Source organism: Neopelma chrysocephalum, unplaced genomic scaffold, assembly GCF_003984885.1.
Source record: "Neopelma chrysocephalum unplaced genomic scaffold, ASM398488v2 Primary Assembly neopelma1_23, whole genome shotgun sequence".
In the NCBI taxonomy this organism is placed as follows: Eukaryota; Metazoa; Chordata; class Aves; order Passeriformes; family Pipridae; genus Neopelma; species Neopelma chrysocephalum.
This window is the reverse complement of record NW_020897691.1, coordinates 5,301,866-5,315,132: the sequence shown is the minus strand read 5'-3', so window position 1 is coordinate 5,315,132 and position 13,267 is coordinate 5,301,866. Positions and strand designations below refer to the sequence as shown.

The 13,267-nt window shown below is 41.3% G+C and overlaps 1 protein-coding gene across 1 annotated transcript in view; it reads left to right on the top strand.

Annotated features, from left to right (window-relative positions):
• Positions 1 to 561: 561 nt before the first annotated feature.
• The window catches only part of KCNK1 (potassium two pore domain channel subfamily K member 1), a 35,240-nt gene continuing 22,534 nt past the window's right edge, over positions 562 to 13,267 (top strand). The window contains exon 1 of the mRNA XM_027685327.1: positions 562 to 1,082. Within this exon, the coding sequence (XP_027541128.1) occupies positions 728 to 1,082 (355 nt within the window). The 5' untranslated portion in view covers positions 562 to 727. The remainder of the gene's footprint in view (positions 1,083 to 13,267) is intronic.

The following is a 13,267-nucleotide window of genomic DNA, read 5'->3' as shown; positions in this document are numbered from 1 at the left end:
TTCAAATTGCACCCCCTAAAAGGCCCCATTTTGAAGTTATGGACCTGAGGGAGGACATTATTGCCTGACATCTGAGTTTCTCCTTGAACTCATCATGTCCTGAACTGAATGAAATTCAGCCTCCTGCTTCACACTGCGTCACCTTATTCTGCTTTGAAATGTGAATGAATAAATAAATAGTAATAATAAAACAACTCAATAGTGGAAGGAATTGCTGTTTTGGGAGTTTCCTACTGTAGGGGGTGGGGAGCAGCGAGGCAAAGAAATCTCCAGAGACTTTGTGTGGAAACGGGAATAAACCGCCGCTGCAGCGCGGGGCCGGGGCGCTCTGGATCGGCTTCGTTGAGCGCCAGCGGGGGATCCCCCGCGCTCCCCACGCGTTACTCGGTGACAAGGAGCAGAAACGAGAGAAAGCGCCGGCGCCCTGGCAGCCGGCGGCAGAGGCGTGGGGCGGGTGAGCCGGCGGGACCGGGCGGCTGGCGGCAGCAGGGGCAGCATCAGCAGCAGGAGGCCCTGCCTCCCTCCCTCCCTCCGCCGCGGTACCTGCGCCGCGCGGCCACGTGAGCGCCACATCAGCGCCGCTCCGCGCCTCCAAAGTCACCCAGCGGCCGCACAGGGGGAAGGCGCCGGCAGCGCTCCCCCTTCCCTTCCCTCTGTCCCTCAACTCCCGCTCCCCCTCGGCATCCCGGCCCGGGTCGGTGGCGCAAGCCGACCCCGGCTCGGGAAGATGCTGCAGTCGCTGGCGGGCAGTTCCTGCGTGCGGCTGGTGGAGCAGCACCGCTCCGCCTGGTGCTTCGCCCTGCTGGTGCTGGGCTACCTGCTCTACCTGGTGTTCGGCGCCGTGGTCTTCTCCTCGGTGGAGCTGCCCTACGAGGACCTGCTGCGCCAGGAGCTGGGCAAGCTGAAGCAGCGCTTCCTGGAGGAGCACGCCTGCCTCTCAGAGCAGCAGCTGGAGCAGTTCCTGATGCGGGTGCTGGAGGCCAGCAACTACGGCGTCTCGGTGCTCAGCAACGCCTCGGGAAACTGGAACTGGGACTTCACCTCCTCCCTCTTCTTCGCCAGCACCGTCCTCTCCACCACGGGTAAGGGGAAGGCGCCGGAGGCCTTCCGGGGAGGCCCGGACCCCCTCAGGGCCGCCGCGGAGATAGAAGGGCTGGTTTGGGGGCGGCCGAGGCTGTGGGAGAGGGGCCGGGGCCCGCCGGCCCCCGGATGTCCAGGGCCGCGGGGCCGCTGCGACCTCCGGCCCCGGGCGTTCGGGGGCGGCGGCGCTTGGGCTCCCCAGTAATCGTTACTTCCCAGACTCTCGTGTGTGAGAGGCATGTTTTATGTAGGATGCATCACCCGTATTTGAAACCCGCCCTAATTCAGCGTTAAGAGCCAGGTTGTCAGGTCCCCCCACCTTGAAATCATTGGCGGTTTCGAAAATCCGGCGTAATGGCCATCTCTTTCTTTGAACTTTTAAATTATTTTAGGGGTGTCTCCTGTGCGTTTCTTTCAGGCTGATTTGGGGGGAGAGGGGAAAACTGCTAACCGGAGCCTACTGATGAAGTTAAACTTCAGTTTCATATTTTACTGTCAATTTCCATTTAACGTTTGCATGTAAAAAACTGAAAGATAATGCTTATTTTCTTCCAAATAGCAGTTTTCATTGGTGTTTTGAAAAGCTTGAGGAAGCATTCATCTGACCATAGTTTTTATAAGCACTTTTTTTTCAGCAATTAGATTTCACTTAAGAGCATAGTGGACAGATTTCTCCTAAAGGATGACTGGAGACGTTTGTGCTGGGAAGCTGGGCTCTGGTGATTTGAATGCAGCTCACTGAAATAAATAACAAAGGCTTGTCGAATAAGAAAAGCGTTAAAAGAATCACCCTAAAATTTGTCCAACCAGAGGGCTTTGAGTCTTGGCAAAACATTGATACTACTATAAAAGATGCACTGTTTCTTTTTTTTTCCCCTCTCCCTGCCCCCAAGTTAGCACTCCTTCTATTATGGGAAATGTAATCAGCAGATATTAATAATGACCTTTAATAATTTGCTTGATCTTATTTTGGTGCTTCCTGACTGATTTCAAACAGGCAATGCTTGTCCTGTGAATATTGCTATTGAGTCTAGAGATTAGGGTGTCTGCTTGTTGTAAGGAGGTTGTGTTTGTAAAAAGTAAACCAGGGTTATGGGTGTCAACGCAACACTTCCCCCTCTGCATATTAATAACTAGAGTTAAAGTTTGTATGAAGAGAGAAAGTGACATGCTTGTGACAGTTGAACGCTCTCAGTGAATAAATTTCTAAACATTAATCAATGTATAGTATTACTGTGAGTGGAAAAAACATGGAATTGTGGTAATACTTCAGCACTCAAATTTTTACTTTTTTTGTTTTTATTTTTTTCCTTTCAGTAAAACTGTAAAGCACTTTAAACTTAAGGTGCCTAATTGACCTTATGTTCTCATTCCTAATCAGTTACGCTGTCTGTTACTATGAAATGTAAATTATTTTATCCGAGAGCTATTTTTTTATTCAAATTATTTTTTCTATAATAACCCACTTTTTAGAAAGAAAAAGCTATTGAGAAAGGTCCTGCTTTTCTATATGTTCTTGCACAGTGTACTGCATGTAACTTCTCTCTCTCTTTTTTTTTTTTAACCAGACAAATCCAATCCACAGTCCCTGCAGTTTATTATTTTTAAATCTGGCAGTATTGATTTCAGAGATGAATCAATCAAAATATGTTCACAATCAGGACAGTGGGGGTGGGACTGAGTTCATAACACCTTAGTACTGCCTGGTAATACATAGCTGCATGTTTTAATGTGTTTGAATTCAGTAATATAGTTCAGGCAGAGATATCTCTTTGCCACTGCACATCTGCTTAAGGGCAAGGCATAACCTGGCCTTACATGTGTGGCTGACTTGATCATAGAGGCCCTACAAGAAAAGAAGACACAAGGTACCATTGTCCAAATGGAAAACCTGTTAGAGAACTCCACTTAAGTGGCATATCCTCAGAAAAGACAGAGGTCTGAAATGCATGAGTTATCATTATTTCTGTCAGTTTCATAAACTGAAGTTCATCTAGTCATCACTGATGTAATAGGTCAATATTATAGATCAAATGGTGGTACTTCCTTCTATGTCCAATAGTCCTTTGCACTGGGCCCCTTTTAACAAAATCTGTTTCTTCTTTTATGTAGTAGTCTTTAGCTGCACTTGATTCCTATTTAATATAAATAACTTGTACAAGGTAGACAGGTATAAATCCAGATCAATGTAATATGACCAACACTTATTCAAATACTCCCCAGAGCCTGCAGATTTCTGGTGAGGTGCATTTTTTCTCCCTAATTAACTCTGCACCTGTGCAAGAAATATTTCAAGGCTCTTGAAATGGCCATGAAAACGGAAGACAAGGAGCAGAACCTGCCTGGTCACTTCAAACAGCTGTTCAGAAGTGTTTGAACATTTAAAAAATGCTGTACTATTACAAACTGTGCACCTGAAATGCCCTCTCTTTGCCAAGTACAGTAGAACAAAAGCAGAAAAGAGAACTCTGGTACTGGTGGTACCAACTGAGGGTTGCTTCTTGTGCATAAGTGAAATTGCAGGGAGCACCAGGATGTTCCATATGTTCAGCTTACTGAATTTGTCATTCATCATGTAAATAAATGCACACCTACCCTTTGCACAGAGGACAAGGCTTCTTTCATAGCCTTTTAGTATTCTATATAAAACATGTAGGGAAAGTGTTTAAATATAGCATCCCTGACTTCACTTGTTCCTTCCTGTCCTTATTATATTCTTTGGCTTCTTACTCACTAGAGAAAATCCTTGAAGAAAGTGATAAAGTCATTTAAGTATTTGGAAAAAAATCATAAATGGAGGGAGTTTGCAGAATAAACACAGTAAAAGCAAATTGTTACTTGAAAGCAGTTTATGTTGCTGCACACATGGGCTGTCACAGGACTGTCACAAGCTGCCTGAAGGACGGGCAAACAAAGGGCAGTGAAATGGGCTGGTGGTGAGGCTTCAGCAGATTGTAGAAGTGACTGGCAGAACATTTCTCTTCTAAAGACTTTATTCCTCCCTATGCAACTTAAGCAGTCATGCAGAAGGCCATACAAGCCATGTGTAAGAGAAAGCAATTAGGTCACTAATAATTGACAACATAAACAGTAAGACTATACAACTGTGTGCATTTAAATAATGTGTGTCTTGGAAACTCTCTGTAATTTATGACCTTATACATATCTGTGGTTGTCGCTTGTCTCAGTGCTAGATGTCATGAATCATCGTGCTGGAGCAGTTCCTTCTGATTGGCTTTGTTGTGGGACCATCTGTACTAATGTCTTTTGTTACTAACAATAAAAATGAAGTAATTTTTTGCACTCACTCTTCTGGGTGGTGTTTTCACTACTCTTGGCAATGTCTACGTTCTTATCCCATATTGGTGCAATATGGGAAGACTGCACTACATGAATTGTAAGCAGAATGAAGTAATTGAAGAAATAGATATTGGTTGATATTGGCTGTGTTGCAAGATATGAAGAGTACAGTGACTTCTTTTTTTGAAGGAAAATAGATAGGGAAAGATAGGAAATGCTGATTTGGGAACTTGAGGCCTATATTTTTATATTTGTTTTTGGAAGGAGTCTTCTCAGTGCAGGAATGTCCCATGCAAACTTTATGCAAACAGACCATAAGTCTTATTCGGACTGTCCAGCTTTGAGTATTTTTGCCTTCATCTGAAACACAAACACGGCTGTAGATTTCACTTAACATTTGCATACCAGAAGGATGCTGAAAAAGATCCTTCTCTGTTGTGGTAGGGTTGGCAAGATATCCACTAGAAGGAAGCTAGGATAACCTTGCCCTGATTTAGGGATTTGCAGAGGAGGGGTGAGAAGTTGCATCTTCTGTGATGGCAGTGCATGTTTTAAATCTTTTGATTGAGGTCAGGTGGCCCCATTCCTCTGAGCCACAGGAGTCAAGACAGTAAGAGAAGAGAACTGTTAGTATTCAACCACTTTCAAAGCCTGTAATGTAGTTGTCTGCAGGGTGGTTTGTGTAAAGCAGCATCTCCTCCATAATTTGGCTTGTACCAGTTTCGTTGTTGGCGCTGAGGATGAGTGTATTGTGCTCCACTGCAAGGAATGTCGCCCAAGATCCACGATGTACTGAATTCAGGTTTCTGCTTGTTGTGTTTTGAAGAGAGTACGCAGGAGTTGTAGATAAATGGTGACACTGGCTATTAGTTTGAAAGTGCTTGGTTTAAGGGCTAGTAGAGAAGAAACATGGCTTTCAGGGAAAGTTTTGCATTCACGTTAAATAGCTTACAGGAGTTTTACTGGCAAGCAGTATGAAGAGTTAATGCATATATCATTTGATTCATAAGGATGTTCTTTCTTAGATCTGACTCACATAAGCATTGCTACTAATGACTTGCCAGAGAAACTTTACTGTGCCTTTATTTACGAAAATTAGCAGGCTTTGATGTTGTGTTGGAGTAAGTGGATGCACTGCAAAAGAAAGTTCATTACAGATCTTAACAAATCCATGGAATATGAGGTAGTGCCATGAAAGCATCACAATGGAGCATTGCAAAGACATCATAAGATATGTAGTCTCTTACAGTAGAACCCTCAGATGGATGAAACTACCTGTGTCTCTCATACCTTATGGAAAAATGTGAATTCGACTTAAATAGAAAGAGGATAGTTCACAGAGGCTTTAGGGAAAGTGGATTTTTTTGTCTCATACTTGAATTCAATGTAAAATGCATATTTTATGTTGCTGCTGTCACAATATGTGGGCTGTGTCCCTGGCGATGCCTGTAGTATCTCATTAATACACACCAAATAAATACATTTCATAATTCATACGAAACTTATGTCTAGAGACCAGTCATAAGATTCTCTGTTGCTTCTTATATGAAAATATGGAAACTTTGTGATGGATTAAACTCAGATTGGTCTCACTAGTAGTCACTCCTGACTCCAGCAGAAAACTGAAGCTTCACTGTACTGTTGCTCTGACTGTAGCACTCATAGATTATTTAAATTGGTGCGATGAATTGCAGCTATTCACCAGGGTGAGAATGCCAAACTTTGGGAACTTTGTTTCTCTTTCAAGAGTTGTTTACGACTTGAAAACAACATCTCCAGGAAAAGGTAATTTGCTGTAGATGATCTCGAGGCAAAGTGAGGTTGTGCTCCGCCCTGCCACAGAGTATTTTTTATATTGGAGTACTTCTAAGAAAATCAAAGGAAATTATTACAAGGTAGGTTGAGAATGATGCCAGAGAAGAAGGATTACACTGAATAAGCCAACTGTTTGGATCTGAAGCCAAGTGGTTGAAGGCTACAGAGTGTTCTGGGAAAGTAGTCACAGCTACTGTCCCCGAGGCTGTCGGCCTCCAGATACATCAGTCCTGTAACCACTTGCATTAAGTAGTATAAACGTGAAGTCAAAGAGTCATTCTGTCTGCCTGAGTGTCTGCTTTCTTCTCAGGGAGAATTCCTTTATTTTATACTCCATGGAGAAGCTCCAGACTTGCTTCTGTCATATTCTACTCTGGCCCCTGGGTTAAGATGCTGCCTTCTGAGATGTGGGAGGTTTCAGCTGAGTTTGGCTTAATGTTATTTTCAGGACAAGGATTTGAACCAGGGTTTTCTAACTGTTTTTAGGAAGAGGAGACAAAAAGACTACTACATCTAGGGAAGGTGTAAGAGAAGTTGAGTATGTATGAACTAATACTGAGAAAGTAGATTGGGTGCTTTTGGTATCTTTGCCTTACAACACAAAATCATGGGAATGTTCAATGAAGTATTAAAAAAAAAAAATTAAAGCAGAAAAGTAGGGGCTTAAGTTAAAAAAAAACCCAACCAAACAACAAATCCCCAAAAAACACAAAGCAAAACTCAGCAAACCCACCAAAAAACACAAACCAAAAATGTGTTGTATGAAGGTCTCCAAGAAACCTGCATGTGTCAAAAACAATGATACAAACTTTTTGGGAAGGATATTAGGCTCTGTGCTTCAGGACACAAGCCACTCAGTTGCCAGAGATGACAGTTAGAGCTGGCAGATTGGTCACTTTATCTCTTGTGTGCCCAGGACAAAGGTCTTGTTTCCTCCATTGAAGCAAGCAATACCTGAGAGGAAATCTGAGTCTGTCATGTCTTGTGTTCCAGGCAGGGTGGTAGTTCCTGGTTTCTCATGGGACTGCAGCTGTGCCAAAATCCTACTTGTGCTTGCTGTAACAAAGGATGTCAAGAGTCACTCTAATCCAATGTTTGTGGTTTACAGGCAATGAGTAGTAAAAACCATCTCCTGGCAGAAACTGGATATGCCATGGAGTAGCAGGACTGTATTATTGTTTAGAGCAGTGCTGGCTGTTCATGGACGGAATGTCTTTCTTACAAAATCTGTCCTCGCTTCTGTGTCATGCGGTTCCATTTGCCTTGCTAAATTTAATCAGTGATGAGGAGCCATCCCAGCAGCTTTCAACAGGTGAAGGACTGCAGCTGCTGCCTCAGTAGTCCTTCTGTGTTAGGCATAGGGTAATTCTGCCTGTGCTGAAACACACACCCGCTATCCCTTCCCCCAAAATAAATAAAGCGTAATCACAAAACAAGTCCATTGAACTTAGTATGATACACAGAGTTTAACTGGGGTCAGGACTGAGTTACTGGTGTTCTGCCTTGGGCTTATTAATTTACTGGTTTTTTTTGTAAATGTTTACCTTTGCTATTTCTCTGGTTTTTCCTAATTGAGCTGTGTTACCATTATTTGCTGTCGTAGATGAATTACATGGTCTCCTGTTGCTCTGTTATTAATTCTAATCAATACTCTGACTTTATTCTATGATATTTACATCTTTATTGAAAGAAAGAGTCATCTTCCCCCAAATTACCTTTCATTAAATATTTTCTATTTTTAATCCTTTTGTAACGCTGGAATTTTTGTTACTATCCTACTGACATCTACAAATCAAATCCCAAGCTAAAAATCACGTACATTCTCAGAGCAAGACTTCTAAAACTTAACAATCAATTCCTGACCATTGTTTAGTAGGATTTTCACTTTTATCTGAATGTAATTCAAAATAAGTCTTCTTTTAAATCTGTCGTTTCTCCTGTTTTCATTTATTTGTTGGCTGGTTTTTTTTTTTTTATTTAACTTTGGCCCACTGCATCATCATTTTAATAATCTGTGGAGGTCTTTTGGATACAGAAACATCATACTCTATGGAGAAATGCCTACTTTACCTGCTGCTCCAGGTTAATTATAAAGTAGGCTGCAAGCTGCTTTGAAACCATATGAAGACCAAAATATTTCTTGGCGTGTGCAGAAGTGGAATTTTAGCAATTTGAGAAAAATTAGGACTCCTATGACAGTTTGGATGCCTTTAGGATTAAAGAATAGCAATAAAAAGTTTCTTAGGAATTAGCTGCCTAAATTCCTACTGTCTCTGGATCTGACCTCAGCTGCTTGAGAGTTATGATGTTTGTACAAAATTCAACTGAAGACCTAATGTAGTTACAGATGTGACCCAGAATACCTGGGAAAAATGTGTCAGTTCACTTTTTCACTGAAGAACTTAGCTGAAACAGATTGTGTTTCTTGTGAGGACAAAACAGCAATGTGGTCCTGGTTAAAAGCAGAACTGAAAGAAATGAATGAAGCAAAGCATTTCAAGTGACTGTGCTTCAGGAAAGTATCAGAGTGCCTTTTGGAAGAACATATGGATTTTCTTTCCTTTGGAAAGAAAAAGATACACATTCGTCTCTGAAAACAGAGTATGCAAACTTCCTCGCACGAGAAGCACATATGAATCAAAGTGGTACACCAGCTGTCACCAGACTGCAAGCGTTTACTAACTGATGCTTCCTAAGTAGTACCATAGTCTGTACTCTAAACTGATTCTGTGCCAGTTGCTTAAGCAGCTTCAGAAGTTATCACATCATCTTTGAGGAACTGGGAAAATGCCAATGGGAAAGCAGGGAGATCACTTAGGCAGTGTTCCCTAGCAGCAGCTGAGGGTGGAGGTTGGGCTGGGAAACAGGTTTTGCAAGTGGAACAAGCCAATCCAGTAGTCTTTTGAGTACTGCTCTGTTTGTGTGTGAGAAAGTGAGGCTATGCCCTCTGACAAAGTTTCATACTATTTGCTAGTGGAAACTTTACCATCAGTATTCTGTCTTTCTCCTGAGAATTCTGAGTCCAGACTGTTGTTATGATAACAGGGAGTAGAGGCTTAGTGCGTCTTTTTACTGTCCTCTACTACAAAGTGTAACTTCTGGAGTGACCAGAACCTCGATATAGAATGTTTTCAAGCACAATTTAATACCATTGCAAATGCAGCTTTTGAGAGCATTTGAGAGCATGGTATTATAAGAATGAGGGTTTATCATATCTTTTGCTCTTTTTGCTGTGCATTTCATGTCCTACACACTGAATGTTTTTTTCTGAATATGTTAAAAATAACTCCAGAAGCTAAAATGAAAAGGTTAAAATGTACCTCTGAATTTCATCCTACTTGTAGTAGGATGAACCTCCTTCTGTGCCTTTCAATTACTTAAAGACTGTTTAAATTTACTCAGCTAAATAATCTTAAATTCTTTAACAGTAGCTGCTTCACAAAAGGTTTCCAAGAGTAGATACATAAGTTGGGTTAAACGGGGAGAGGGACCAACCAGAATTAGATATTGAAATGATAAGGTTAAGACATATAATTGTTTACATTTTTTTTCAATACGCAGAAGCTTGATTCTAATGAGAGATGAATCTAGCTTCAGAACTGAGGCTTTTGCAAAAGAAAATACATTTCAGGCAGTACTTGGATTTTATGACTTATTGCCTGTGCTGTACTGGCTGTATGATATTGCTAAAAATGACTGTAAAAGAAATCCTTTGCTCAACTTTACTCTAAATGTTTTTAGGAGCATCTCACTTATGAGGAAAGGCTGAGAGAATTGGGATTGTTCAGCCTTGAGAAGTGAAGGTTCTGGAATGACCTATTCCAGTACTTGAAGGGAGCCCATAAGAAGGTTGGAGAGGGCCTTTTTGTAAGGACATGTAGTGATAGGACAAGGAGGAATGGCTTTAAACTGAAAGAGGGTAGGTTTAGGTTGGATATTAGGAAGAGATTCTTTACTGTGAGAATGGTGAGGCATTGGCACAGGTTGCCCAGAGAAGTTGTGGCTGCCCCATCCCTGGAAGTTTTCAAGGCCAGGTTGGTTGGGGCTTTGAGCAGCCTGGTTTAGTGGAAGGTGTCCCACCCATGGTAGGGTGGGTTGGAACGAGATGATATTTGAGGTCCCTTCCAACCCAAACCATTCTATGATTCTATGAAATACATAATAAAACTACAATTATTTCCAAGTGTGAGAAGATTTCTCAGCATTAAGAGGCAAAGGTGATCTTTCAGAAGACCTCAAATGATGCAGCACTCACCAGAATGGAACTTGCGTATGATTTTATTTTAAAGTCTGTATTGAATTTTCTCTTATGTGACACTTGGTGTTTTACTTTCTATGTTATTTTAAAACTACATGGCATACTATGAACACATATTTTGCTCAGTCAGGCTTTTAAAATGTGATTGGCAGGCTTAGACATTGCAGTAGTACTACTAGCGCAGTACTAGTGCCAAAGTCCAGAGGCAAGCTAGAGTAGGTATCCTCCTTTGTTTACAAGATAATTTGAAAAGGGGGACATTACTTTAGAGTCATCAGATGCAAACACAAGACAAAGATCTGATTTCACCTCCTCCCTGATAGGCTGAGATTGCACTGTATGTGGCTTTAAAGAAAGCTGAAGTGGAAAAATACCCCTTGTGTTCATGAAGTAGCAACATGTCCGGAGATCCGCTATAAAATTAAATAGCTTGGATGTTTAACTCCCGGGGACTTGATTATAGAAGCTTATACATCTCCCTTCGCAAAAAGGGAAAAGAACCCTAAAAATTGCTTGTTGTATTTAAGATTAATGTGAGGCGGCCTCGGAATCTCTCCTCTGTATGTTATTTAAAATAGCTATTTTCCCAACTGTGTGCTGTACAAGAATGGCACAGACCTTTCCCTTTGACGCCTACAGCCTAAAGGAAATGAGAAAACTCTAAAGAACTTCCATCTCTTGTAGAGTTTTGGAAGCTCTAGGCTGTATGATTTACTAATGGACAATTAAATTTTAAACAGTTCACAGCATGTCTTGTTACTTATTTATAGATATTACATATATTGATGGTTGGACTTGATGATCTTAGAGCTTTTTCCAACCTTAACAATTCTATGATTTTATGATCCTCATGGCTATAGTTTTGGTTAGTGTTGGAATGCTGACTCAGCACCATAGCAAAAATTGGTAAGGCTCAAAGATTTATAATTGTATTACTATTTGAAAGTCCTAGCTACTGTGCACAGAAAGTAATGCAAAGTGCTGTAAGTAATTTGAATTATTAGTATTTAGCAATGAAATTAGCAATGAAACTCTCTTATGTGAGGATAAGAGGTTGTTTAATTTACCTATGTGCATTCGTACATCTGTTGAAAAATCAAGGACTCCAACCTGGCTTGTGGTCCACTGCTGCAACTCTGATTGGGCAAGCAAAGAACCATGAACACTACATGATGTTGTGTTGTGTGAATCAACAATTTATATTGATAAGAAAATAATAAATCTAAGGCTGATCTCAGGCCTTAGATTTAGGCCTTAGTTTATTATTGGAGTTGTTATGCATACCTGTAGTGCAAAGATAAGTCTTTATGTTTCAGTCATATCTTTTAGTGCAGCTATATGTACCCAGTGAAGCCAGCTGAATGTTCAGGTCAGGTTTTCTGGGGCTAACAGCCACCTGACAGGATTTTGTATGCTGCTTCAAGGAAAACGTCATTTACACTAGGAGTTCTTATTAGTCATGAATCTCAGCCAAAGCAAAAGATAGAAGCTCTCTCAACATCTCAAACAGAAGTTTGAACTCCAGGTTTTAGCCTTGCATTATGCCATATCCTTAGATGTCATGAGGGAGATGGTGATAATCTTTCACATTTCTGAAACACTTTTTATTGGAAGATCTTGAAGCGTGTGCATACCAGAAACTGTTTTACTGATTAGAACGCTTCTATTATGTTCTGCATCTTGTGATATTCCAGTGACATTTCCGTATGTATTTTGCAAAAGAATGAACTCAGACAAACAGTTGTGAAAGGTCATGTATGAGCCGTTAGTATGGTTCAAAATAGGAGCTTGTGAATTTTGTCTTGCAGTTCTCCATTCCTGCTGCTAGGCAATGTTCCCATACAGTAAGTTGATTTCCCATCCGGGGGGGGGCACTTCAGTGTGCTTTTATTTTCTTGCATTGGATGTTCTTTTTTCTTTTCCTTTGGTAATAGTTTTTCTGCTCAGCAATATTAGAGAAAATTGCAGCTACTTGAGTAAGGAATTACTGAAGCCATATCGAAGTATGCAATGCACATTTCTGTATGTTTCCTTCAGTGGACACTCCAGAAACATTGCCTCTCCCTTCTAGGGAATTGTTCACTTGTGTACTCTGTAGAAAACGAACTACGCGCTGGTTAATACAGCCCATGTAACTGACCAAATACATGAGTAGCCTTTTTGAGAAGAAGGCAGTATTTGCTCTTCTCTAGCATGCTGAATGCCTTTCTTTGCCTGTTAAATGTTTGCTCAGGGTGTTGTAAAACAAAATGGGCTGAGCCTACCTAACAGCTTTGCCAGCGATAGGAAGATGTCTTGGATTCCTGATTCTCACCTGTGGTCCAACCCTGTGCTGGGTCTATTGCCAGCTGAACCACAACAGTAAGCCAAGACAGTTTGTCAGACTGGAAGAAACATTCATTTCCTGGTGGATTAGTTTGCTCTGAGTTATTGCATTTAGGTAAACTTCAACCAATGCAAAAGGGGGGGTAGATCCACATAGCAATTTTTTTCCTAGTAGTAACTCTGAGTTTAGGCTAGGTATTTCATGTAACAACTTGGGAAAAGCACAGAAAGAGTCAAAAATGTATGGACAAATTAACAACAGATAGGAGCTGGCAACCTAAGAACATGTTTCCTGTAATGATAACGTATCTGACAATTGCTGCCTGTCCCTTGTAAAGGAGCATTATTTCAAGCAGGATTAAAATGTCAGCTAGCAAAGCTGAAAGAACTTAATAGGACTCCTCTTTGTTAATACAGATGCCACCACTAAAATATTTCTATCCTGTGTATCTCAGGTACACACATCTCAAGGGGAACCTTATTTTTTCC